The sequence below is a fragment of the Xiphophorus couchianus genome, chromosome 11 (genome assembly GCF_001444195.1).
Source record: "Xiphophorus couchianus chromosome 11, X_couchianus-1.0, whole genome shotgun sequence".
Lineage (NCBI taxonomy): Eukaryota > Metazoa > Chordata > Actinopteri > Cyprinodontiformes > Poeciliidae > Xiphophorus > Xiphophorus couchianus.
The window spans coordinates 9182898-9210523 of record NC_040238.1 but is presented as its reverse complement, the minus strand read 5'-3'; the positions used below and the strand labels follow the sequence as shown (position 1 = coordinate 9210523).

At 38.3% G+C, this 27626-nt stretch overlaps 1 protein-coding gene across 2 annotated transcripts in view; it reads left to right on the top strand.

Moving 5' to 3' along the window:
- The window catches only part of sgcd (sarcoglycan, delta (dystrophin-associated glycoprotein)), a 154967-nt gene that overhangs the window by 40703 nt on the left and 86638 nt on the right, over window positions 1-27626 (top strand). For both annotated transcript variants that reach the window (XM_028031272.1, XM_028031271.1), the window contains exon 2: window positions 25346-25531. In XM_028031272.1, coding sequence (XP_027887073.1) covers window positions 25346-25531 — 186 coding nt within the window. The remainder of the gene's footprint in view (window positions 1-25345; window positions 25532-27626) is intronic.

Sequence of the window (27626 nt, the reverse complement as noted above, 5' to 3'; positions counted from 1 at the left end):
GCTGATGGGGAAAAATGGAAGTGTCTGATTGGATCTTTTGAGTTGGGCGATGACTGTTGGTTCAGGACCATAACTCCAAAATATTTAGGGGAAATTTGCCTATTTCCACCTTGGGAAGCTAAATGCTACCTGAAACACTACTGGCTGGTGTTTGCAAAGCAGCCAGTCTAGGAGTACTATTCAATTATTTTCTTTGGCAATTATTAGCTGTACCTTCAAGAGTAGATAGGGAAGACTGTTGACATCAGCTTCTGTAGTGCTAAGACTGTTCCTGTTATCTATATAAGACGGTTATGGGAGCACTTTTAATCCGTTTAAATCTATTTTTTCCCAATTACTCATGGGTAAATTCAACGTAACCTTTTCTTTGCATACCTTGTCATTCCAAACAACCTCCAGGCTGTCCCTAAAGGTGTGTTTCTGAAAGATTTGATGTGTTTTTTCTTGGAGTACCCACCTATTATCTAAAAAAAATATGACCTGTACTCCTAAAATTGCAGCTTTGGGAATTTGTTTATCTCCACTTGGAAAACTTTCAGAACCAGATATACCGCAGAGAGATTTCAGAAGATCTCATTATCCCTCCTTTTTTTTGTCTGAGATTTTCTGCAGACCTTTGCAAGCTTGACGAAACCATCGTCTGGCCACGCTTCATTACGCTTATTGGAATACAGAGAGTTTGCGCTCTTCATTGAGGACAGTTTACTAGATGAAGTATGCAAATCACAAACTTTAAATGAGACAGCCGCTCCTGCTCTGTCTATGCATAACTTATTTTCTGGGTCAAGCAAGGTCTTTCATATGTTAGGTACCTTTAATTCTTAATATCAGTAGTGCAGGACAGGGCCTGTAACTTTTAAATGTCTCTAAATTAGTTTTTGTTGTTGACGCTCCTAGAGAAAAGAGTACTGCATTTAAGCTTAAAGAAATGGAATTTTTACTTTAAAAACATATGTATGCAGAAATGGACTCTGGTGCTGAGCTTACATAACCTTTGACCCCAACATCAAAAGAGCAGTTAAAGTTGGTGATTAACATCACAAAGAGTGAATTTGGAATGACATAACTGCAAACTTATAAGGAAGGAAACGTGGATGAAGTGAAATGTAAACTTTTATAAGGAAATAAGGAAGGAAAGAGTAATGGGAAAAGGAAGGAAAGCACCAACAAAGAGGGCATTAAAGCAGATTAAAAGAAAGAAGGGAACTGAAAGTATGTGGGACGAAACATAAATAGAAGTCAAAAAAAGGAAAATGGAGAGCAGCCCTTTGGTTCATGTAGGCTAAAATCTGGACTAAGATGTTTAATATCTGATTGAACTTCAACATGTTTTACCTTGAATAGATGAATCATTTTGAAGAGCATCATGGCATTAAAACATGCAGGTTGCATCTTATTTTCATAGACATAAAGATGTTTGTATACAAAAGCAATAACTGTCTGACCATTTTCCCTCATAACTTTAACAGTTTGAAGCACATGTTTGTAAAAAAAACTTGGAAAGAGGTCCAAAAATGGATTTCTGCTCTTGTTTGCCTTATAAAGATACACAGCTTGAAGAAAAGTCCGTTATCATATTTCTATGCATCAGACAATGTAACACACATATTGCAATTTCAGTCACTTTAGATTATCATTCAGGCTTTGATTCAAACCAGCTTTATTCATGCTTGCTGTGGTTTTCCATCATTTCCAAGCTTTCGGTTTTTTAAGGTGACCTGCTATGGTTCCTTGAACAGATTAGGATGGGTCTATGGACTATAAAAAACATGTTTACAACATTTTTTGTACAAAATCATTCCTAAATATTGAGATTTTAGTCTGGTCAGTTCTGCATATTTTGCTCATCCTTTCAAAATGAGCTGTTTTAGGGCCTCTTGTCACTTTAAATCCAAAGAAGTTGCTGCTGGCCACACTCTTAACTCAACGTTTACACTCGCTATGTGAAAAAAGGCTACAAACAGATACATAATTATACAACCATATGTCTTTGAAGAGCAGAAGTGGCGCCTCCTGCACAGCCAACAAGAATTCAGCAAGTGGTTTTTGGATGGCATGTCAGCAACAAAACACTTGTCTTTTCCAGCAACCATTATACAGCGCTAAAACGAGCTGCTGGTCTCCGGGGTTGCTAGGTGATGGGTGGAATTCTGCTGGGGTTGCCAGGTAACAGGGCAATGTGACTTAACAATCGTGTGGCTTTTGGAATGGCTCATTTTCCAGACACCAAATAAACATTAACTTATTGCCACAGAATGGCTGAGTGTTTTTTAAAGTGCTTGGGCTGTTTGGTAGAAGCAGCAGAAACCCAAGTGAAAGTGCAAAAATTTGCAAACGTGACTTGAGTATAATAGATCCCCTTTAAAGACTGTGTAATGGTTGTGTGTGGTGCTGTTAAATGAAGAGAAGTGTGAATCTCCAGCCAGCTCTGTTTTCTGTCTCATCTCTCTGCTGCTGCCGCAAGGAAGACTGCCAGAGCTCCTCTGAGACTCGGACATGTCAAACATCCCACCTGTTTCTGGTCCCACAGCAGCTGCAGGTCCACACAGAGTTATATTAGGAACAGAGTCACAGCTATAAACATCTAATCCCCCCCGTCCCCGACTGACCGTCTCCATCTGCAGACAGCTTCAGGTTTTCACCTATGTCTGCAGTGATATGTTTACACTCTGCAGCTCTACAATTGTGGGATGGGATCAGTCTATATACTGAACATCTTTCTCTTTGTGCAGACTTCTCATGGGAATACACTGCATTTACTCTGTTTCAGAAGATGCAAACATTAAACACTAATATAAACTGCAGTAATTTAGCATAAAGACAGGTTGTATACAACAGTGTATAAACAACTTAAATATCACGTCCAAATAGACTTAATGTGGCTGCTGTTTCCTATCTGCTTCCCTTTAAGTCTTTGTGATGAAGCTCCACAGGCTCAAACACAGGAAGAAAACGCCCGTTTATCTTAATTAGAGGTTTGCTGGAGGAAGATACAATGTTGCACCCTTCTTCATTCTCACTGGTTTTTCACACATTACTGTCATGGCAAAGTTTTTAAACCAACCACCTTCAGCGGCAATAACTGAGGTTTTCTGGGAAACTTCATTAGCCTCTCAAGTAATTGTGGAGGAGTTTTGGCCCTTGCTTCTTCCCATCAATCCTTCAGTTCATTGAGGTTTGCCAAGCTACATTTGTGCATGGCCTTGTTAAAGGGCATATATTATTCAAAATTCACAATTTGCTCATTTTTGTACTATCATTTAGGTTTCTACTGTTCATAAAAACAACCTTAGAAACAGTGCTTAAAAATTGTCTGTAGATTGATGGACGGCAGCAGTTTATTCTTGGATCATTGATGAGAAATATTTTGGTTTATCAATGAATTTGATAAGTAGTGCCTTGCTGCTACATAACCTCTCTGGGTTAGATGCTTTTCCCCCTAAAACATAAAACTAAAGTGGCAATTTTAAACATAAGTCTTTAGAGGACGACTTGTTTTGATCAGATGTAAAATGGATGGCAGTGGACATCTTTTCTACTTGAAGTAAAGGTTTGTCATTTGTGAGTAAATTCATGTTAGTGCATTGCAGTGTGTGTGTATGTGTGTGTGTGTGTTTACATAAGATGTGTATCTTGGTAAACTAAGGCACAACAGGCAAATGGTACCTATGTACGACTTTTATGTGGGAGCATAAATGGCCCAATTTTGACTTTTTCATCCCCCAAAAAATCATATCTGTGCAACTTTCATATGTGCTTCTAAATCAGATACATATTCAATAGTTTTGAAGTGTCTGAAATCATAGTAGTCATGTCACATTTTACCTGACCTTTACATTATTTATGTGAAACATGCATCATAATTCTATAAGTGGTACATTTGGATGGTTGAATCAAGCAGTACCAACATTTCTGAATGGATGATTCACCATTTTACAAAAGATTGAATCAACACTATATTTCTGAGTCTGTGTCTTTAAAGACTTACTGCTAAGTATCTCTGTGCTCTTCCTGTATCTCAGTTTATACAGATTTGCAGACCTTTATTTTTTCAAGTGTGGTTTATGACTTATACTGGAATCAGGCATATTCAGGAGACTTTTTTTTTCTTTACAAAATAAGGTTTCCTTTGACAGACTGGTTGATAACAAACTTGTTGTCTCTGAAATATGATTTGACTTTGAAACATGAGTAGAACAATAAAACTCAGCAGACTAAAAACGTCTTAGCATTTGTGGTAATTTATCTTTGGAACAAATGTAATTTTAAACTGTTTTTCCATGTGTCTTGGTGTTGTTTTACTTAAAAATTCTGCATAATAATGCTCTATTATTCTTCAGAATGACAATCTGTGGTTAAAATATTCACCAGTTCTGCTTCTAGTTTTTTCACTACACACATTAATAAGCAGGGGATTGGGATAACCAGCTGCTTCTGCGTATTAGGGAATTTTTGAACTTAGTTTTCAACAATGCAAAGTATATATTTAAATTTGCATCAGCATGCTAATGTTGTTTGAGCATATAAAATGTAACTTTTCATACTAAGAACAGCTGTTGTATTTATTAGCTTGGTAAATATGATTTTGCCTGTTGTGTTTCAGCATGTAAAACATAATATATCAACATGTTGAAAACTTAATGTTTATTTGCTGTTTCTGGCATACTGAAGACAAATAAAAAATGTCTTTTTTTATTTTTATTTACTTTTTTACTTAAAACATATGGGCACTATTTTTATTGTACCACATACAAATTTGTTGTATCATTTATAGTTTGAATGGTTAATTTGCAGCTCATTTGCACCATCAGATATGTCATTCAGAAGCGCAATTTGCATTTGTTTAACATGACAAGTGGTGAAATACACAATTTACTGGTTATTTAGGTTGTGATCAAATGGAGACAAGTCTAATTGGATTCCAGTCAAAATGTTTCTGCTTAAAAATACCTCCTACCATAAATAAACAAAGAGAGGAATTAATTAACAACAAAAGTTGTTTTTCTCTTCTTGCTTAGCACTGAACACTGGCAGTTTGGGTAATGGGTGTCTCTATAATCATTACAACAGTGTTGTCCAGTTTATTCACTGATTGCACTCAGTATGAGTCCCCACAATCACAAATTTAAATGTGACACATCATCGCATTTTAGTAAAGTCAAAGTAAAAAACGAGGTTTTTACTTCCTTTTTACTCACAATGTAAAAATGTTGCAGAGTTTTAATGACTGTAATCAACTCCTCGGGAGAACAAAGCGAGGTAATACAAGTTGTGATCTGGTTAGAGGTCTGATTGGCAGATAAATGTTTGTTTGATGCAAATTGGCTCGTTCTGCTAATTGCTGGTGTTTCTCACAGTGTGATTGTGCATTCTGTGTTCAGCAGTTTAAGCAACTCCAAATTGTTGTTCAGGTTTTCTTCAGGTGACTGGTGATTCTCAGATTGAAATTTCACCTGTTATTTCCAGTGATTGAAACCAAATAGCCCATTTCACCCTGAATATTTCACCTGCAAAATTGGGTGAATGCTTCTGGAGTTAGAACCCAGTTTGAGAGACTTCCTGCAATGTCTCATTCTCTCTTCCTATATACATGGAAAAAGAAGTGCTTTGACCTTTTCTTTTCATTGTTTTCTTCAAAATCCTGAAGAACATGTAGTCAAGAAAGACAAATGTGATCTTAAGATACTTTAAAATCATCTTCAAGTGAAATGGTAGCATTTAGAGACATTTTATAACTTCATTGCTGTCAGATGTCTGAGAAAATTACCCTTAGCTTGAAAAAACTAAGATGGTATTTCTGAAAAAGAAGTCAAAGCAGAAGAAAAGGCACCAATAATGAGCAAAAAACAAAATGTGCATAGCAAGGAGCTCTCTTCTCCCTTCTCCCATGGAGAAATCTTATGTTATAAGCTTCAATATTTTCAGATTTGGTTAACATACCATAGAAGAGTTAGAAAAAGTGTTGAAGATGAAACTTCAGACTATATTATTGAGTTTTGATTGCTGGTTGTTATACCCAGAATTCACTTAGTGACTTGAGTTTGAGGTAGGTTGCTAATTGATGCTAAGAAGTCACTGGTTTGGTCACCAATGTTTCAGTTTTGGACCAATTAGAGGAAAAGTGTAGGTATTGGATAAACCATTTGACTTTGATCAATGTAACTGTTATTATGTGTATTAGGGAACAATTACAGAATAAAGGAGTTGGGTAGACTAGTTGGTGGCCAATAGTTCACTCTGTCTTTAACTATAAATGGTAGATGGAAATAGTTTGGTTTTGGTACTTTGGTAAATGGACAGTTTGGTTTTGATGATCAGTGGTCTGTGTTAGACTTTTATTGGTAGAGAATTTAAGATGTTAATATTTAATTTGGCATTGATGACTAATTGCCCAGACTACGACTGGTTGAGAATTAAAATGTTGGAAAAGCTTTTTGATTTTGGTGACCAGTGTTCTTGTTTAAACTGTGATTGGGGAACAACTGAAGGTGTCAAGTAAGTCTTTTGAACTTGATGGCCAATGATACATCTTTAAGCTAAGTGGTGGAAACGTGATGGTGTTGGATAGGTTGATTGGTTTTTGTGACAGTTTCAATCTTATAACAGCTTTGTTTCCATTGGCCAAACAATTGTGCAAATTGAAATTACAAAAATAAATTTGCTTAATGGAAACATAGCAATTTTGAAATAAATCTCATGACATCTGGTAAAAAAAAATGTTGCAAACTAGGATGAGTTGTTTTTTTGGCTGTGTTGCGCAAAACTGCAATAGAGACCCATCACACGAGTCACATGACTCGACAGGATGCTGCCACCGGTGGAAAAAGCGAAGAAGACGACAGGAAGCAGTTAGAGGAAGGTGGCGCGGCACGATTTTTAACATGCCGCGCATTAACAAATTTATCTCACTTATCGCATTAACAAATTTATTCACGCGTGATTTTAATTACATTTAATATTTAAAGAAAACACCACAATTGCAGAATTGACATTAATGGATTATCAACAAAGTTTTAAGCACATTTGTAATGGAAACTCAGCTCATGATTGAGGGAAAGGTGGGGAAGATGAACCAACTGTTTAGCTTTAGAGACCTTTAGTCCACTCTATCTTCAACTACAGCTAGTGGATAAAAATATCCACTAGCTAGACCGTCTTAGTAACATGAATTTGACCTGGACAATCTTTTTGTTACTTACTAGAGTTTTGCAGTACTTGACTCATAGATCAAGAGATGGTTGACCCACAGAAGATAGAACTTTTACCCAAGCATGAATACAACAAGACTAGTATAGACAATATAAATATAACTTATCGTACAGTAAAAAGTATTACAAACTGGATCTAATGAGAGAATCAACAGAAAATGAACTAAATTGGTTCAGAGTATTTCACCATTGCCATTCATTTTCCTGCTTCTCTGTCTTTGCACACCCACCTCTGTCTGTTTCCTCCGTCACGTCCCTGAGAGGGTACAACATGACCGATTGCCACTTAGCATAAAAATTGTTGTTCTAAATGGTGGCGGGCTCCCAAACAACGGAGCAGCGTGCATACAAATGAATGTTTAGCCGGCATCAGAGAAGATGGACGGCTGCAGCTGAGCACCTATAATGATGATGCCGTGGGATGGACGCAGTCTGCAGCCGGCGACGCAGACTTTTACTGAAAACCATCTTTAAGTGAAGTCAAAAACACCATCAGTCAGCTTGTTGCTCCTTTCACATGGAGAATTATACAAAGTGCTTTCGTCCAGAATGAAATTACATGTAACATAAAGAATGATTTTCTCCTAAATCTACTTCTTTGACAAGTTAGTGACCTTCATTCCCTTCAGTCTGCAGGCTTTATTGTCTGCTGGCGTGTTTTAGTGTCATTTTTTAGGTTTATTTTTGTATACTTTGACATATGCACATATTCAATAAATTAGATTATTATAGAAAAGTGCATTTAGTTCAGCAACTCAGTTCACTTTAAACTGAATTCATCATGAACAGTAAAATAAATTAAATCTTATCAAGTATTATTGGTCTAGTTTCTAGTGCAAATATCTTAGTGGACTGGAAATAAGACAACTAACGTACAAGAAACTTTGAAGCAAGTTGTAGGAGCTTGTTTTAGGTAAGTAATTACCTAATATGAATTAAAAACACTAGTTATGGGATATATGACTTGTTACAAGTGAAAGAAACTGCCAGTGAACATAGTATTCTTAACCAATATCATGGAATTATTTAATACAAGCACGCTGAGATATTACTTTTAAATTAGTTCAGTCTTATTTCAAGTGGACTAATATATTTGCACAAGAAACTAGACCAAAAATACTTTGAAGTGTGGGTGTATGGTCCTAATTTTTAGTTTATATATATATATATATATACCGTATATATCTTTAGTACAGTTTCTTAGGTCATGTCTGCTTTGTGAATCTGGATGTTTGTAGTTCACACTGCAATATGGTGACAACCAATCTGTTGTCAGATGAACACAAACATGCCGTATGTAGCCTGCTGGGCTTCGCTGCCCACCAAACCGATGCAGTTGGTGGTAGAGCAGGTGGTAGACAGTTTTAACACACTGTTTGAGAAAGGAAGACCTTCAAGGACACACACCATGTCTGACAGTTGCTGTTCTTGATAGTGAAATTAAAGTTTTAGCTCTTTTCGGAGTGAAGCAGTTGTTGTTTTCACTGTAATGTTGTACAAATAGATGGTTATTTTTTTTAACTGGTTTGGGTGAATTCGCTGCATTTGGCTATAACACACAGCTAACTGACAGCTCACAGAGCCTGTGAATGTTTGAACCTTCCACAGGGATTCTTTGAATAACTTTGGCTAAAAATGATGAAGAATCAACTAATATTTTTAAATGGATTCATCCATTCACTAGACTGTTTATCTGTGTCTATCCAGACGGTATTTTATTTTTTTTTTCATTTTTTTCTCCGAAGAGTTTTTGCGGCACTAGTGGCTCGTATTTTTTAGACAGTAGACAGACAGGAAGGAGGGTGAGGAGAGGGAGGAAGACATGTGGCAAAGGTCGTCGGGACCGGGAGTCGAACCCGCGATGTCCGCGTCGAGGACTAAGGCCTCCAAACGTGGGGCGTGCTAACCCCCTGCGCCACCACAGCACGCTCCCAGACGGTATTTTTTTACAAGCTTCATATTTAACTCAGAAATTGATGGGCTTTTCCTTTTTTTCTCTCTGCTTGTGCTCTGTTGTCATATCGGTCCTATATTCAATTTAAAAGTATTTGTTTAGAATTTCTTTTAAAAAATCACTTTGAAAGAACTGATAACACTGGAAATTTAAGGGTGCATTTCCATCAGGCTCCTTTAGTCCACTTTAATCCAACTGTAGTTTGTTTGTACAGAAAGTCCGGTTCATTTGGGGAGGTGTGAGAATGTAATTTAACTCCTGATGTGGACCAAAAAAGTGAACTTTGGTGCTGTTTGATTTAAATGCATAATGTGAATGCAAGCAGACCAGAGAGCACTCCAAAAGCAGGAAGTGGACTGTAGCGCAGGGCATTCTGGGTAAATACAACCACAACAAACTCGCACGTCTAATGCTAATGGGAGATGTGGCTCAGAGACCTGAACAATGACAGTTGGTGTGTTTGATCAGTTTATAAGATTTTCTCTATAGAAAGGTTTTCATAGGCGAACATTTTCCTTTTAGAGGCTGCCTTCTAATCATTTCAGCTGAGATATGAGGTTTGGACTGTGTGGGAATCAGAACATATACCAAAGCGGATTTCATCAGTCAGATTGGTGGTTGAAAATAAATCCTTTCCCACCCAACCTGTTTGGATCTTTTTCCGCTCCAGAGCTTCAAAGTCGACAACAAATCCTCCCTCTTAACTTCCCAATCCTGTGTCAGAAGTGTCATAGGCTCCTTTTTCCTCCTCTGCTCACTCTCTGAGATGCTCTCTTATGTCTGAAATTCATCTCTTCTTTCTGTAGATTGTTATCCAATGTTTACTTTTCAGTTTCCAGCATTTTCAGGTTCCAGACTTTGTGTTCATTTCTCTAAATCCGTTGCTTCAGCAGCCTCTTCATTAGAGTCTGTCTGCACTGAAACACAAAGAGCTGTGCAGCACTTGGTGTAAAAGCACTTTTGAAACATAAATGAAACGTCACAATGATAGCTGATATCGGCCAGCACCGTCACCCCTTCTTCTGTTAATAAAAAGGACGGCTAGACTATAATTATAAAGGTCTTTCTCGTCCCCATAGCAACTGATTGCAGACTGCTAGAAACCTCTTCGCTTTGAGTTGATGTGACTTCCATACGTCTGAACATGAAGATATGGACTGAATCTGAGGCTGTTCAATACTATTGAGCGTCTTCCTCAGCTGTAAACAAACACTAATTTACTCGTTGAGTTCAGAGAAATATCGTCAGCTCAGATTTCAAACTTTAATGTCTTTAACTTATGACTTCTTTTTTAAAATTGTGATCTTATTAATAAAATAACATAGCAGGAGTCTAACAGATTTTGAAAGCTCATAGCCCATTGAATAATACATTTATCTACATATCAGCTCCAATTTATGCTAATTGTACCATTTATTGGTGAAAGTTTCTCAAATTTCCAGGAAGGTGGTTTCCATTTTGATATTTAATCTTAATAGTGTTTAATTTTTATTCATCTTTATTAATAATCAGTCCAAATAAGCTGAATGGAGAATCTAAACTGTGCCATCACTCATCAAGCAAATGACAAAAATAAAAACCACAGGAAGGACATATAGAACTTGACATCAAACAATTGCTCTTAAAATGTAACCAGCCCCTGGTGGAAGAATAGTCCCTGACAAGTTTTGTAAAAGTCCTAAGTGGGCGGAGCTAAGCATCACTGAGCGCCATGGCCAAGTGGGGCTGTTGTATTTCAAGTGTACTGAGATATTTTCACTAGACACTAGACCAAAAGTATTTGGTAATATTTTGTGTTTTTGCTGTGTGGTTATGCACTGGTCGATCTAAGGAGGCCAGTATTGAGACGATTTTAGGCCAAATAATGCAGAGCTAGGCAAATTTATATGAAAATGTCAGTTTGAACAGAAACATGAAGATAGAGACCTAAATAATATATTTAGGCAGTTTATCATAAAATTTTTTAATACGAACGATCCACCTGCTGTGGCCTGAATGCACCATCTCACAACTTCCTCCTGGCCTGTATGGACCCGAATTGTTCTGGAGGATTAATCCGCCTTCTGCTGGTACACTGGCGACTAGAATTACAAGCACAAAGTTTCCCCAATTCAGGTGATCAGAAATTCAGCAAGACTGTACGATGAGTTCCTGATGGCGCGTTCTCCTTCTGGACCAGTATGTAGACGTGCTCCAAAGCCTCCATAACTCTTCATTGTGCTGTCAGCTCTGGGAAAGTGAGATGCATTAGTGTCCAGGTCTTAGATAATGCTTGGATGAGCTCATGGGAATTTGTTTTTGATCGATTTAGTTACCAGTACTCTTTGTCTCACTGTTCTACCTGTAGTCCAGTTGTCTCTTCAGAAGTTGGCGTCCAGCAACTTCCAGGTCCAACACATCCAAATCCAGTGGCTGAACTATCTCTTTAGCATGCAATTAAATCGTAATTAGGCTTGACTAATGATCTAATTATTTGATTCTGATTCAGGCACATTTTTTAGTCCCTTGACACACTCTGTTGCCAGCAGTTCATTCTGACTTAGGAAGCTATAGCTCATGTTTACCTTTCATAGAACTAATTCATAATTTTGCAGCAAAAACCCTCAAAAAGTGAAAGTATGTTATATTTATCTCACTGCAAATATGAGTACCTTATAAAAGAATAGATGCTCTGATGTTTCATTGCCTGCAGTCGTAAGAATCTAATGATACGACTTTGTGCAGATTGTGAAGGTCTTTGATTCTTTCAATTCCCTGGTATCTGCATCTCACCAGCAAGCTATTCCAAGCTGCTATTTTCTCCAGTGGTCTACCACAGAGTGTTGCATCTGCATTAGCAAGTAATCAGGGCAGGCATTAAGGGTTTTATTAAGACATACAAGGCTGTACAGGATCTATCTGGTTGCACGAGAGTGTTTTCTTTAAATATCGGCAGCGTGAACCTTGAGCGTTTGCTTTGTAAGAGTTCCTGTATTATTCAGAGCATGGAGAGTGAAATCTCTTCAGGTTGTGGCTTATGTGAACTCACTATAATCTTATTTGGGCGGAATAAAAGTTCAGCATTAGCTCAGCCATCTTGTCTGCCCTTGTGTCCCTTTCTTCATGCTCACTCTTGACTCTCGCTGGAGATCTTTTGAGGTAAGAGCAATGATCTGCAGCGCTCACCAAAGTAGAACAGTCTTTCTGACAGAAATTCACTCTGCAACTGAAACCAGTCTCACAGATATCCTGAAGCTTTTAGACTTGTTGGAAAATTTGCCAGGGCTCATTTTTCAACAAGTAAAATCAGCACTAACCATCAAGGAACACAGGCGGGACTCTTTGGACATCTTACAGAAAGAGGTGTCATTGGTTTTACTTCCAACGTTTAAGCAAAACTACCCTTTAACAAAACAGATTTCATGGTTTCTCTAATGATCTGAAAACTTTCGGATGGAGGGAAAAGAAGAAAACAGAAAAATCTTTCAAGACTTTATATCCTATCCCGTTTTTCTGAAGGTTTATGTTACATAAGGTGGACATGGATCTTTTTTCACTGGACGGTTTCCAAAGCAGGTTTGGATGTTGTGAGCAGGACGTTTCTTATATTTCTCATCTGTTTGATGAAAGACAAAATGATGAAAACAGTGGATTTAATCTACTATATTTCTATATGCTGTTTCTATTTACATGGCAATTGAAAATCCAACAACAGTGATGTTTTATCTGTGCTGTTTTGGTATTTTGTTCACAAAAAGCTGTATTTATTTTCATATTTGAAGCTGCAGATGAAAGTTGTCTTACAGTGATGACAGTATGTTTGGAAAGTATCAGAGTATGATGCACTGTCTACCAAATATGGAAGCAGTGATGGCTAGAAGTAATCAAAACTAATTTTCTCTGTGGAGCTTGTAGACCTGACAAACTGGCACTCTACTCAGTGTTTTAAAAGTTCCATGTTGTGAGTCCAGTGTGTCTATAGCTCACCGAAATGAAAAAGGATATTTTGTGACAAAAGCTGTCATTCGCCACCCTGAAATTCTGTCAAAATTCAGAGAAACTGTTGGAATGTTTTGCTCCAGTTCTGAACAATATTTTTACTCAGATGTACAATGGCATTAGCGCTCTTATTTCTTTATGCTACACCATACATTGAGTTTGACCCAGGTCCTACACTTTAAAAAACAATTATCCCTGATAAAAACTAAACGTATGACGGCTGCGTCGAGGCCTTAGTCCTCGACACAGCTGTCACAGGTTCAAGTCCCGGCCAGATGACCTTTATCATATGTCTTCCCCCTCTCTTATTACTTACTTTCCTGTCTAACCACTTTGAGATAAAGGCCACCAGAGCAAAAAATACTTCAAGAGAATGCTACACACGAAAAATAGAAGTTAAAATAATCATAAGCCAGGTGAATGCAAAACACACTGGTTCATTTTATTCAGACAAAGCTGCAGCTAATTGTGATTAGTTTGCTATCTGACAAATAATTTTATTCAAGAGATCAACTTTATGCTCACAAACAACACCAGCAATAGCTTTGATAGTCTGGCTCTTTGTTGCAGTAGCTAAAGAGTGAACTTTGATTTATTCACTTCCCTCATGTTTGAGTTGTTTCTTACCTTAAATCTGAGACTTGAGTTGTTGTATAATTTGGAGAATTTCTGGAGATTTCCAAGCTGCTTAATCTGTGTTTTATTTTGTTTTTTCCCTTTTTTTATATGTGTATGGGGGTGTGTGTGCATGAAGTGGCCACACATCCATTGGTAATTGGGACAACAAGCAACTTTTTGTTTATAGCCATAACTGTTCTCATCATCTGCATGTTAAACATATTTGGCGTTCAGGATGTAACGCTAATGGTTTTTTTGTGACAGAGGAGAATATTTAAAGTTCAAAAAGGTCTGAATAATTTTGCTATAATTTTGCTACCTGTTTGTGCAATCACTGTTTTACATTCTCACTCCGCCCTTATCACTTTTCGTCAATATGCATGAACACAAACAAGCCTTGAGAAGTTCGGCTGAACTGCTCTGCAAACAAAGTTATTGTCGTTATTATTCAGCGCCAGTGCTCCCCTCGAGGGTGCTTCCACTGCAAAGCATATGAGTGTTTATGGTTCATGACACAATTATGATTAAGATGTTAGCCTCTAACAGTGAGGAGGATGGGGCGGAGAGGGAATGAGAGGAGGAGGAGGGAAAAAGAGACAGGCAATTTAGCATCAGCGAGCCTCTGGTGGGATAAAGGCGAGCGGCGCACTGCTGACCTGTCACTGTGCTTCTCTCTGATCTGAGAGGACTCTCTACCCAAACATTAGCCTTCTCTCCTTGTTTTCAGCCCCATTTCTTCTTAACAAGCTGTATTTCTATTAAACTCTGAAGCTGTGCTGGGAATTCCTCACATTTCTCGCCTGTTCACTCACATCTGGGAATATCTGCCTCTAATGTGCCGAATCAGACTGAACAAACTGTTTAATTTAGAAACACAAAGCGGTTACTTGTAAGCTTCAGCGCTGGCATAGAGGGTGCTGACTGGTGGATCTGACTAATGTCCTCCTCATGGTGTCTGAGCTAAACTTTAGATCACTAGAAAAAAGAAACACATCGTTGGTTTAGAAAAACATCTACTATTGCAGGAGTTTTCCTTCCTGAAACAAAGTGTTAAAAACAACCTGACATGTAAAACAAACTCAGTCAGTTAGGAATAGAGCTGCACCGAACTGATAATATCTGTAACGGCCAAATATTGAAAAAAACTCTAGATCAGGAATTGTGACATTAAGAGCAGATCTATTCAGTCTAATGCTATACTTTGTGTGGTGAGCAGCAGCATGCTGTATGTATTTTTAAATTATTGCTGGGATTCTTAATTGTACTTTTTGAACCATTTGAAAGGTTTGTTGCAGTTTATTTTTGCATGTTTGACCAAAGAAGTCAACAAATTGTTTTTTTCAGTTTCTTAATTATTTATTTTACATGCAGTTTTGCCAAATTGGACTGAAAAATAAAAAACAGCTTTGGGCGGGTTGTTAAAATTTAGGCTGTTTTTCACAACGTATGGCTGGTTTTTAGAGGTGTTGGAGGAAAATTCTTTGGAAAAAGTTAACAGGCGGCAGAAAAGCACAAAGCTCTTGAATACAGTAACATAGCATTCATAAATATATACATCTTTAGAATCTGTTGAACTCAACATCAATGAATAATAATTGGCTAATCAAGTGTCACCATGTAGTGTATCCAATTTATCACCAGGCAGTTGATTTATGAATGGATAGATGGATAGTAGGCTACTCAATGGATGGATGAACACTAACTGTAGATTGCAGGAAATAAAGTTTAGAAATTCAAATGTTTTCCCACCTTCAGACCTGGATTATCCTGTGGATGTTTCCGGACTGCGTTGGGCGTCACTGTTATTCTGAAACAAGCAGCAGATAATCTCTGGTCTGAACAGGTTTCCTCTGTTCAGACCAGAGAAAACCTGGCAGCAGTCTGTGTTGCCAGATGTTTATGGAGCAGCTACTTACATCCATTTTCACATCTCTTCCTCTGCTCATGGAAAAAAATTTTCAATTCCTATCCAGCCTTTTCTTTTCTTCCTTTTTTCCACATCCCTTTTGGCCAAGGAGTTGCTGCTAATGGCTGTAGCTAGCTTGTGTATTTATAAAGTCGGAATGCGTGCAACCTCCAGTAATGCTCTATATATTGGCAGCGGCCATCAGCCTCACACTGCATCTATAAAAGTTCTAATGGAGGACTGCTTGGCTATTTGGCAGCAGGATTGCCCAATAACATTTCGTAAAACCTCATTTCTCTCCCTAATCAGAGACAGGCTTTGTTTGTGGACCATTGGGTTTTCTAGCCGCTGTATGCATGAATAGCTGGCTCAATGAGTGGCACCGTTGGACGGCACCAGGAGGGATGCCACTTATTTTCTTTCTCCTCAGCTCCACTTTCTTAACACACACCTTCACGCTGGTCAGAGTGGCCATTATTTAGCTTCCCACCAAGCGCCATTTAGTTTCCCCGGCCTGCGCTTCCTTTCAGACTTTATTGGAAAGCTATCAGTAGCTCTTTGTGCATGCATGGAGAGTCTGCACAAAGCAGAGAGCAGTTATATATCATTACTGCGCTGCATTTATTTGATTTGTGACACACGTTGTGAGAAAAGTGTATGTACGGCGTGACACCATGTGAATGTGGCCATGAGAAACCATCAATAAGCACATTACTAAAAGTTGGGGCTTTTGATTAGAACTCCCATCTGCATGTCAGGAAGCCAGGCTCTGATCATGCATCATGTATTTGTACTGCCAAGTTCATATTTCTTGTTACATTTTCAAAAATGTAACGAGAAAGAATTGGAGATAATCCAATTCTTTTTTATTTAAACGTTGTTCCACACATTTACAACACTTTAATAACCTTATTCTGGCATCCATTCATAATTAAATTAAATATTTAATTTGATTTTATTTTCATTTCATTCACTTAATAAATACGAAAAGTTTATGTAACAACTGTGTAAATCTTTATATTTTATACATTTGCTGCAGTCTTATTGGTTGTGCAGGAGGTTCCACTTCTGCTTTTCAGTTGTATAATTTCGCATCTGTTTGCAGCCATTTTCACGTGTAAATGTAAACGTTGAATTGGGGGCGTGGCCAGCAGCACCTTATTTGAATTTAAAGCGACAGGAGGCCCTAAAACAACTCATTATGAAAGAAGCTCAAAATTGAGCAGACTAAAATCTCATCATCTAAAAATTATGTTATGTCTGCAAAAAATGTAATACATATTTTGTATAGCCCATAAGCCTACCATAAACTGTTCAAGGAAGCATAATAGGTCACCTTTAATAGTCTTTTTAATGTATTAATAAGCATGTTTGAAACTGAAGGAAACCACATCTGGCTGTAAGGCTCTGTTTGTGTATTTGCTCTGTTGAAACTCAATCTGATTGTCTTTCTTGTTGTATTTGTCGACTCCATCACTGTGGTTAAGTACTGGAACCAGTGGGGCTGGCTTTAAACTCTCCGATTCCTGGTTCCCTCCTCTGGGAATGCTAAAACGTCCTGCTCCTGTGAGATTTCACATCAAAATCAGTGGGATCCCCACCCAAGTGTCACTCTGACATATGTTCAATTTCTTTTCCTGAAATGAAATGATCATGAAAACCTTTCTGTTTGTTTTATTTTTCCTGCTTCAAATGTCCTTTTAATATTTCAAGCATGTTTGCAATCGAGGAATTGCTGCATTTTTACCTCCAAGCTTCCTCTCAAACTTTATTCACCGTGTTTGCTGACTTCATCATTGGGGTTAAGTACCGGAACCGTTGGCCCACCAGGACCCACATTGTTTTTTCCCTTTGATTGCCTGTTCCTGCCTGTGGGCGATGTTATAACTGCTCCTGGGGGATTTCCATAGGAACCAGTGGGATCCCTATTCCAGTGCAGTTCCCCGAGACAACTTATTTACTATGACCGGCTGTTTGTTTTGTAGAAGATACACCACAGAAGTGAAACAGGAATGAAAAACCTCTACTTGGAGAGGATGTATAAAGTTTACACACCCTGTTGAAACGGGAGGTTTTCATGAATAATTTCAAAACTTTTTCCACCCTTAAAATCCTCCAGTTACATGAAAAAAGCTTTGAGCCAAAATTCAATGAGTTTCCTTTATTTTCATGACTATTGACATTGTAGATTCACACTGAAGGCATCAAAACTATGAATAACACATGTGGAAATATGCACTAAACAAAAAACTGTAAAACAACTGAAAATAGCCCTTATATTCTAGTTTCTTCAAAGCAGCAACCTTTTGCTGTGATTAATGCTTTGCACACACTCTGCATTTTCTTGATGAGCTTCAACAGGTCGTCACCTGAAATGGTTTTCACTTCATAGGTGTGCCCTGTCAGGTTAATAAGTGGGATTTCTTGCCTTAAAAATAGTCATGAAAATAAAGAAAACCCATTGAATTAGAAAGGTGTGTCCAAACTTTTGGTCTGTACTGTGTGTATATATATATATATATATATATATATATATATATATATATATATATAAAAAATTCCCTTCTCACCCACCGCGGGTGGTTCTTATCCTCTGAGCTCGGGTCCTCTACCAGAGGCCTGGGAGCTTGAGGGTTCTGCGCAGTATCTTGGCTGTGCCAAGGACTGCACATTTCTGGACTGAGATGTCTGATGTTGTTCCTGGGATCTGTTGTAGCCATTGGTCCAGTTTGGGGGTGACTGCCCCGAGGGCCCCGATGACCACAGGCACCACTGTGGTCTTCACCTTCCAGGCCCTCTCCAGTTCCTCCCTGAGGCCCTGGTATTTCTCTAGTTTCTCGTGCTCCTTTTTCCTGATGTTGCAGTCGCTTGGTATTGCTACATCTACCACAACGGCTTTCCTCTGTTGTTTATCCACTACGACAATGTCTGGTTGGTTCGCCATTACCATTTTGTCTGTCTGGATCTGGAAGTCCCACAGGATCTTAGCTCTGGCGTTCTCCGCCACCTTTGGGGGTGTTTCCCACTTTGATCTCGGGGTTTCCAGTCCATATTCTGCACAGATGTTTCTGTACACTATGCCTGCAACTTGGTTATGTCGTTCCATGTACGCTTTCCCTGCCAGTATCTTGCACCCTGCTGTTATGTGCTGGACTGTCTCAGGGGCCTCCTTGCACAACCTACACCTTGGGTCTTGTCTGGTGTGGTAGATCTGGGCCTCTATTGCTCTGGTGTTTAGGGCCTGTTCCTGGGCGGCCAGGATGAGGGCCTCTGTGCTGTCCTTGAGTCCAGCTTTTTCCAGCCATTGGTAGGATTTACTGATATCAGCCACTTGGGTTATTTGCTGGTGGTACATCCCATGTAGGGGCTTGTCCTCCCATGATGGTATCTCTGGCACCTCAACCTCCGTTCCCTGTTGTCTGAGATATTCACTGAGCACATTGTCTGTTGAGGCTCTGTCCCTGATGTATTTATGGATCTTAGTTGTTTCGTCCTGGACTGTGGTTCTCACACTCACTAGTCCTCTGCCTCCTTCCTTGCGGCTTGTGTACAGTCTCAGGGTGCTGGATTTGGGATGGAACCCTCCATGCATTGTTAGTAGTTTTCTAGTCTTAATATCCGTGGCTTTTATCTCCTCCTTTGGCCAGCTAATTATTCCAGCAGGGTATTTGATTACTGGCAGGGCATAGCTGTTTATCGCACGGATTTTGTTCTTGCCATTGAGCTGGCTTCTCAGGACTTGCCTTATTCATTGGAGGTATTTAGCTGCAGCTCCTTTCCTTGTGACCTCATCGAGGTTGCCATTTGCTTGTGGTATACCTAGGTACTTGTAACTGTCCTCTATGTCTGCTATTGTTCCTTCTGGGAGTGAGACCCCTTCTGTGCGGATGACCTTCCCCCTCTTTGTGATCAGCCGACCACACTTCTCTAGTCCGAATGACATCCCAATGTCCGTGCTGTAGATCCTGGTGGTGTGGATCGCTCACTCTTGGCATACAGCTTGATGTCATCCATGTAGAGAAGGTGACTGATGTTGGCCCCATTTTTGAGTCGGTATCCGTAGCCAGTCTTGTTGATAATTTGGCTGAGGGGGTTCAGGCCTATGCAGAACAGTAGCGGGGACAGAGCATCTCCTTGGTATATGCCACATTTGATGGACACTTGTGCAAGTGGTTTGCAGTTGGCTTCAAGGGTGGTTTTCCACAGCCTCATCGAGTTTGCAATGAAGGCTCTCAGAGTCCTGTTGATGTTATACATCTCTAAGCATTCAATGATCCAAGTATGCGGCATTGAGTCATAGGCTTTCTTGTAATCAATCCAAGCAATGCACAGGTTGGTGTGTCGGGTTTTGAATATATATATATATATATATATATATATATATATGATTTTGAGATTATCACAAATTGCATGAAAGAGATTAAATGTACTTTGGACATACAGTATATTAGTATGTTTCTATTGATATTAATATTAATATTGTGCACCTATGTGCTTTTGTTTGCACAGAATTTGATGTATGTCTTTGGTTAGTTTTTATGTATGTATTGTTACTCATTTTGTTTGTCCTTGTTCTATTGCATCATCGTTACCCTTCTTCTAAGACACATTTCTTCAATGGGAGACAAATAAAGTATCAATAAGAGACAAATTTTACAGTTAATTTCCGGTTATATGGAAAAATGTCAACTCCTACCAAAACCCTCCAGTCGCAGACAGAAGGGAAAATAGAAAGCAGCCCAGAAAGCAGGATATTGCTTGTTTTTATTTTTTTTTAAATTAAGCATTACTTGCAGTACAGATTGTAGCGGGTCATGACACAGCTTTTCCTTATCAGTAATGCATTTATACGTGAGTGTTCAAGTCGCTCCATCTGACTCACTTTGAGTTCTGCTGCTCCGCCGCCAAGATGCCGTCCTCACACCTGGAGACGCTTGGCAGGCTTTCCAACCATCCTGGCCTTCATTTATTCTCCATATTCAGAAATCAAATCACCTGAAGCATATACAACTTATATGGACACACAAAGAGCATGATTCTCTCACCTATTTGTTCAGATTAGTACTGCGACTAACGATTATTCTATTATTCTGACAATTAATCGAATATTTTATTTATTTTAAAAATAAATTGGCACATTTTGCAGAGTTTTCATTTAACCATGTAAGCTTTTTTTTTTTTTTACACAATATTAGAAATGCATTAAAAGATTCAAATAAGCAAATAATACTCTTTGGAATAAGAAAATAAAATTTTTTGTGACTACTGATTATTTGTAGCAAAAGATGCATCTGTAGCCAAAAAAAAAAGTCTACTACTTTGTTTATCTTTGTTTATTCTTTGGATTAATAATTGGGTAACAAAACCTGCCTAATAGGGACTTTTTTGTAAACATTTGAACCAGGTGATGCTAAAACTACCTCCTCAGGTCTCCTGGGTTCAGCATATTTACAGACAAAGAAAGTTTCTTATCTTGAAAGCAAAATGTATCGATTTTCCTTGGTACAGTTTTGGTTTATTTATTCCTCTGAATATAATCGTTCAGCAAATGTCCATTTTTAAAGTTGGTATAATTAATTGATAAGTAACTTAGTTGAAGAATATTTCATTAATCAATTCATCATGTTTAATTTTATTAATCGTTTCAGATTAGTGTCTTAACTGATACATTAGATCAGCTGAACAAAATTTTAAAAATCTATTTTTGTTTTCTGCCTCTACAAACTTTTTAGAGGAGTTAAAAATGAATATATGGCAAGAAAAGTTTCTTCTGAAACTCTAATATTTGTAACTGACAACAGCTCACCAGCTTTTACTGACATAATCTGTTTCATTTCACATTAGGTTCAGGGTCAGCTATCTGAGCCTGTCACAGCAGACAAGAAAACATCAAAACTAATCTGTGGAGAGGAAATGGGAAACCTGTCTGCCAGCCTTTGGATCGTGTGTGTGCTTCTTCATAATCGGGCTTCATGGTGTAAACAGAATATTCCCGTCAGCCCGACTGGACCGGATTTGAACGGGCGACGGGACGGGGCGGAGGTTAGTTATGGGAGGTATCATGAAGGTCTCTCCTGCGGCCGGCGCTCAGAGAGAGGAGAAAAGCAAGTGATGCAGAATCAGGAGCTTTATTAATCTGTGCAGGCCGTGGCGTCGCTGTGAGGATACTGCCAAGAAGCTGATCAAACAGCCTGGCGTCTGATTGGCTGGAGCAGGTGGTTGTGTTTGAATAAATCTGATCCAAATATTCAGCATGAGTAACCGGAGCCTTTAGAACCAGCTGACTCAGATTCGGTCTGAATGATTTCCTGAGTATTACAGACTTTTAATCAGTTTTTTTATTTCTTTAATTGACTTCATTCTGACTTGATTGTCTTATTATATTTCATACAGGGCTGTTTTATTTACTTTTAGCTCATTTTGATTTTATTAATAGCTTATTTTTGACTGCTGCTTCATTCATTCTTGTAAGATAGATTTTTTTCTGCTGTCGCTTGTTTGTTAACCTTAAAAGTTGCAGAACATCTGCACACAACCGAAATATGAAAGTTTCAAATTATGAGAAAATATATTCATAATGTATTGTAACACATTTTGTTGTGTTTCATACCCACGCACGGTGGGTATGAAAATGATTGAATTTAGCACTTTTAGCATTAGCTTTCACTAAATGACGTGTTGGTGTAATGCTTTAGCATTGCCCTTTGCTAACTACCATGTTGGAATAGCATTTTAGCATTAGTTTCCACTAAATACTGTGTTGGTATAAGCATTAGCTTCTACTAAATACTATTTTGGTGTAGCACTTTAGCATTAGCTTCCTCTAAATACCACATTGGAATAGTGTTGTAGTGTTGGCTTCCAGTAAATACCGTGTTAGCATAGTGCTTTAGCACTCGGGGTGGTAGTGTAATGGCTGTACTGAACATTGTCACATGGTTTCTAGAGGCAGGTCGGTTCACTTGGACTGTTTTTTTTATATGAAAAGAAACTAAACAGCTGGAAAAAGCAAACTCATCGAGTAACTCGGATAAAATTAAAAGTTGCAGAACATCTGTGTGAATGTGTTGCATTTACTTCAGATAGTTGTGAATGCAGCTTTTCTTCTTATTTGTTTATACTGCATAATTTCCATCAATGTGTGAATGCGTCATTAGTATGAGTAATAAATGCTTAGGAGCCAATCGGATCACAGCCCTCAACTCTTTCCAACGTGTTCATTCGTATCACATAAAAAATAATAAAAATTCCTCCACAGATCGAAGATGTTTTGCTGACTGCAGCGTTGGTGTCTCCTGCAGCTTTCAGCACTTTTCCACCCGTTGCCCTGTCTTCTGCCATTTGTTTCAGTTAGGGGGTAATGCGTGTGGCTGTCAAAAACAATTGGCTTTGGTGGTGTGAGGCTTGCCCCGCAAAGTGCGCTGGACAGTAAATTGTATTTTTCCACAGCGTTATTAGGACATTATTATAGCAGTGCTGGAAGTGAACAATGCCTCATCGTCCTCACAGCCATACAATTAGAATCATCATTAATCGCTACTATCAGCACATCAGCAGGCCGGAGGGGTTATAATAGAGTTATAGACCACTTATTGGGTAATCAGTCAATGCGATTGCTAACTAAACTGTCTGTCATGGTGCCAAAACTGAGTGGCTGTCCATTGGCTCAAAGAAGAGAACACGATTGTGGGTGTGTGAGGGGAATGTTTATGTTTGCACTTCTGTTCAGATGTGTTCTTTATATTATTTTTCTCTAAAGAGGCTGTGCAGGATGTATCTGTGAGACTCCTGGTTGCAATAACAAAAGTTTGATTTTATTGCAACTAAAAGACGTGCTACGTTACACATAATTTAAATGTGAATGGTTTTACATATTGAAGGATAGTTGTCTTTTTTGCCAAATTGTGCTCCGATGAAGCTGTAGATGGAGCTACATGGCTCTGCATGCAAATAAACAAGACATTAATGGCATCATGCAGGGTGCAAATTATACAGCAACAATTGAGAAGGAGAGTCAATCTGTTGTCCATGATGGAAACTCCGTCTTGTTTCATTATATCAAATGTCTATATAACTTAAAGTAATCATATCCCTGATGTGACACTCACCATAATCTTTGTGTTGGGTTTCTTTAGAAAAACGTTTTCCTCATTGAATGAAAGACTCCCAGTTTGCCTATTACTCTGGACTCTATTGAAGAAAACTGAAAAAAATATTTAGTCTATTCTAAGCAATAAAATAAGGATCCAGGTCATTCTTCATTTGAAAGCACTTGCTGTATTTAGCCAAGTTTTAATGCAGACATGCAATTTAGAGCAGATTTGGTGCACCAATGTGTAGTTTATGTAGAGTATAAGTCAATGAGTAATATACATGTCATTTTATTTACCATGCAAATAGAAAGAAACCAGAAAGCTTGAAAAAGTATCTAACATTTTGTAAGTAGATTTTAACTTAAAAGTTGTAGTTATGTCCTAATTTATTTATTCTTGAGTTGTGGGGGCACGCAAAATAAATCCAGGGACCACAAATGGCCCCCGAGCCCCACTTTTAACACCCTTGTTCAATAGGGAAAAAAAGTGGAGAGCAGAGTTAATGGTCACAATAATTCTAAACAATGAAAATTAACATCAAAATTCAGCGGTGACATACTTTTCTATCATTCACTTAAACGACTGATGGAAACGACCTTGTTTTGTCTTCATGGCGTTACGAGGCTCCCGATGGCAATAACAAAACTAAATGCAATCAAAAACAACCATTAATCATCATAAATGATGTATGTGAGAATGTGGCTGTTCTTATTTAGTGGTTTTTTGGGGGGCGGGGGGTTGCCAGTTGTTTGTTGATTCTTGCGTTGTGTGTGAATTGTGAGACAGTTATTTTTTGTTTTTGGGCATGTGCACCGACTGATGGCACCTTTTCAATTTCGTTGTTCTTGTGACAATGACAATAAAGATTTATCTTATCTTATCTAAATGCAATAATTATTGATTTTCATCCTGAGTAAATATTTGTTCCTGGATTAAACTATGTGCAGGGAAAGTCTAGCAAGCAGAAAACTGATAGAGTAGGGGAAGGTTTAAAGAGCAGCATGTCTTAGAGCTGGTGTGCACTAATAATAAATTGAATATAAATTGTGTGTTTATGTATAAGCCAGGTTGTATTTAACCCCTTTACCTGTTTCCACTCACTTTAAGAGATGGAGGCATTAAGAAGGTCAGACTTGGTCATCAGGATTTAAGACAACGAAGTCTTAAATTCATTGAGAAAAATAGGTTGTCTTTAAATACGGTCTGAAATTTTGGTTTGCCAACCCATACAATTTATTTATGGGACCTGTACATTTCTGTGCTGGTAGTACAGGTCTTCAATTCCATTCATAATGGTCTTACACAGTCTTAGATTTGTGTTGGTGAGACCTGCAGAAACCTCCTGACACTTACCAGCACAAGCACTGCAAAAATACAAAATCTGAAGTTAGTTTCTAGTGCAAATAGCTTAGTGTACTTCATATTAAATAAAAAAAAGTTACTTGTACGTTAGTTTTGTTTTATTTCAAGCCTACTGAGACATTTGCACTGGAAATTAGGCAAAACACATGGTAGAAATTGGTATTTTTAGAGTGAAAGCTGGCATATTGTTCCATCCATAATCATTCCTCATGCTCTGTCTCCTCAGATGACCCAGGAACAGTGCTCTCATAGGAACAATGTCCAGAGTTCAGAGAAACCACAAGTGTACAAAGTGGGAATATACGGCTGGAGGAAACGCTGCCTTTACTTCTTCGTTCTGCTGCTAATGATCCTGATCCTGATCAATCTGGCACTAACTATTTGGATCCTCAAGGTCATGAACTTCACCATCGTAAGTCCATATTTTGTGTATTTTTGCTGTGTCCCGTTTGCCTGATTTTTGATTTATTGCCTGATGTATAAAAAATGGTCTTGATTTTTTTTTCTGTGATCTGCATACATTTTTCATTGACCGCTCTTTTTAAAGCTGCTGCTGCTACACATACGAGTTACACAACACCGCATCCTTTCAGTAACCTACATTTTCTGATGATTCCACATGACATGAAAGCGTGAGCCTTGAATATTTAAATCGGCCCAGTTATATTTTCTGGGATGATTAATTAGATGTTGAGTGCTGATCTGAGGTCAGCAGCTCTCTTGGACATTCACCAGTCTCAGTATTTCAGCTTCTTATTTGCATTACTGTGTTCTTCTTTTTCCAGTCTGCTGGTGGTTAAAGAGAAAGTACATCTCCTTTCAATTTTAGGGTTCAAAATATTGGGATGAAAACAAGTTTTTTATTTTTTATTATTTTATCAGGTTCTAAGCATAAATGTGACTTTAAGTTTACACAGACGACTCCACAGTGTCATTATTGATTAAATAAAGATCAACTTGAACAAAACTAAGTACACCCTTGCTACTTCCAGAGGATTCAGTAAAATATTAGTGTGCACTGTTCATCTCTGACCATGAAATCTGACAGAAAACACTAAAGAGCACCGTTTCTGCAAGCTGTTGGATCATGGGAGGTTTACTACCCAGACAGCTTTTCTTTCTGACTTCATCTTTAATAAATAATAGTGTGGAATCTGTTTGTTTTAAAAAATGTTATAGCCAATTAAAGGCTAAATCAATTTCATTATATCCTTATATATAAAATCGCAGAATTACCATTTTACTTTGTGCTCCGTGGTTTTTATGATGATGATTTTGAATCAGGGTTCTGCCCTGGGGTCTCTTTTTTCAATGTTTTTCAATATTTCTTCAATGCTTCCATTGAGCAATGTGATATGAACGATGTATGTGCGTGAGTATTGTTTACAAAAAAGACGGATCAGGAATTCATTTTAAAAGCTAGAAAGGAATGTAGACGTTCCACAGATTCTTAGGAATCTCTCTGTTTTGCTTTACTTGATCTTGATGCTGTTTGGGATTTTTTACTTTTGTCTGGAACAAATCTGCCTTCGAGTTTCATCTCAGACTGTCAAAACCAAACTCCCGCCTTTGTGTTTTCCTCCGACGTTAAATCTATATCGACACCATGAGCAAATTTAGGAAACGAGCCAAATACACCTTTCTGCTTTCACGAAGCTCATTAATCATTCTCGTCCTCAAGCATAAAAAACAAAGCAAAGCAGTTTTACTTGTACAGCAAATATGAAAACCCGACTACAAATTAAGAGGAAAAGAGCTAATCTAATAATAGAAGGCCAACAAAACTAATTAAATCACGATTCCGTTAATCCAACAGAGACCAGGTTTTATTGTAAAAACTGCAGCGTGTGCTGTTTTTGAGCCCATGTGACTCCAGTGTTTCTAAGCTTTAGAAAACATGTAAAACACTTCACATCCATCAGTGCCTGCAGAGCTGCTGTCTCTGAAGCTCTGAGTCAGTCTGTCTTCCTCTCTTCCCCGCTGCGTTGCTTCGTTTTTACTATTCCCTACCTCCTGGTTTGTTTTCGCCCTATCAGCTGCACACATTGTCTTTCTGCTCGTATCAATCCGGCGCGTAGCGATGAGTCGGTATAGCCGAGGCAACACACACAACATACAGCACACAGGGGCATGCTCACATGGTTGTTGATGTGAATAATACATGAGGCCCGCTTCACAACGCGGCTTTAATATGAGATCTGCATAAATCAGGAACGACTTTCTCAGATGCTGAGCCGTGCGTTGTGACGAAGAGCCTCAGTCAGTCGGGCTGTTTAATGTTTTTAATGTGTCTGCTTGATGGATTTATAGAATAAGAAAAACTTTTGAAATGTGGTAGATGGGTTTAAAAGGAGGGGGAAAAATAATGTCAAAGCAGATCAAGAAAAGGATGGAATATTTCTACTACTTTTTCTACCCTGTGATGTCTCAGTGACATCCTTTAATCCAGACACGTTTACTGTTTATGGGACTCCATAAAAAATGTTTTACAAGTTTACTCTTCAAAA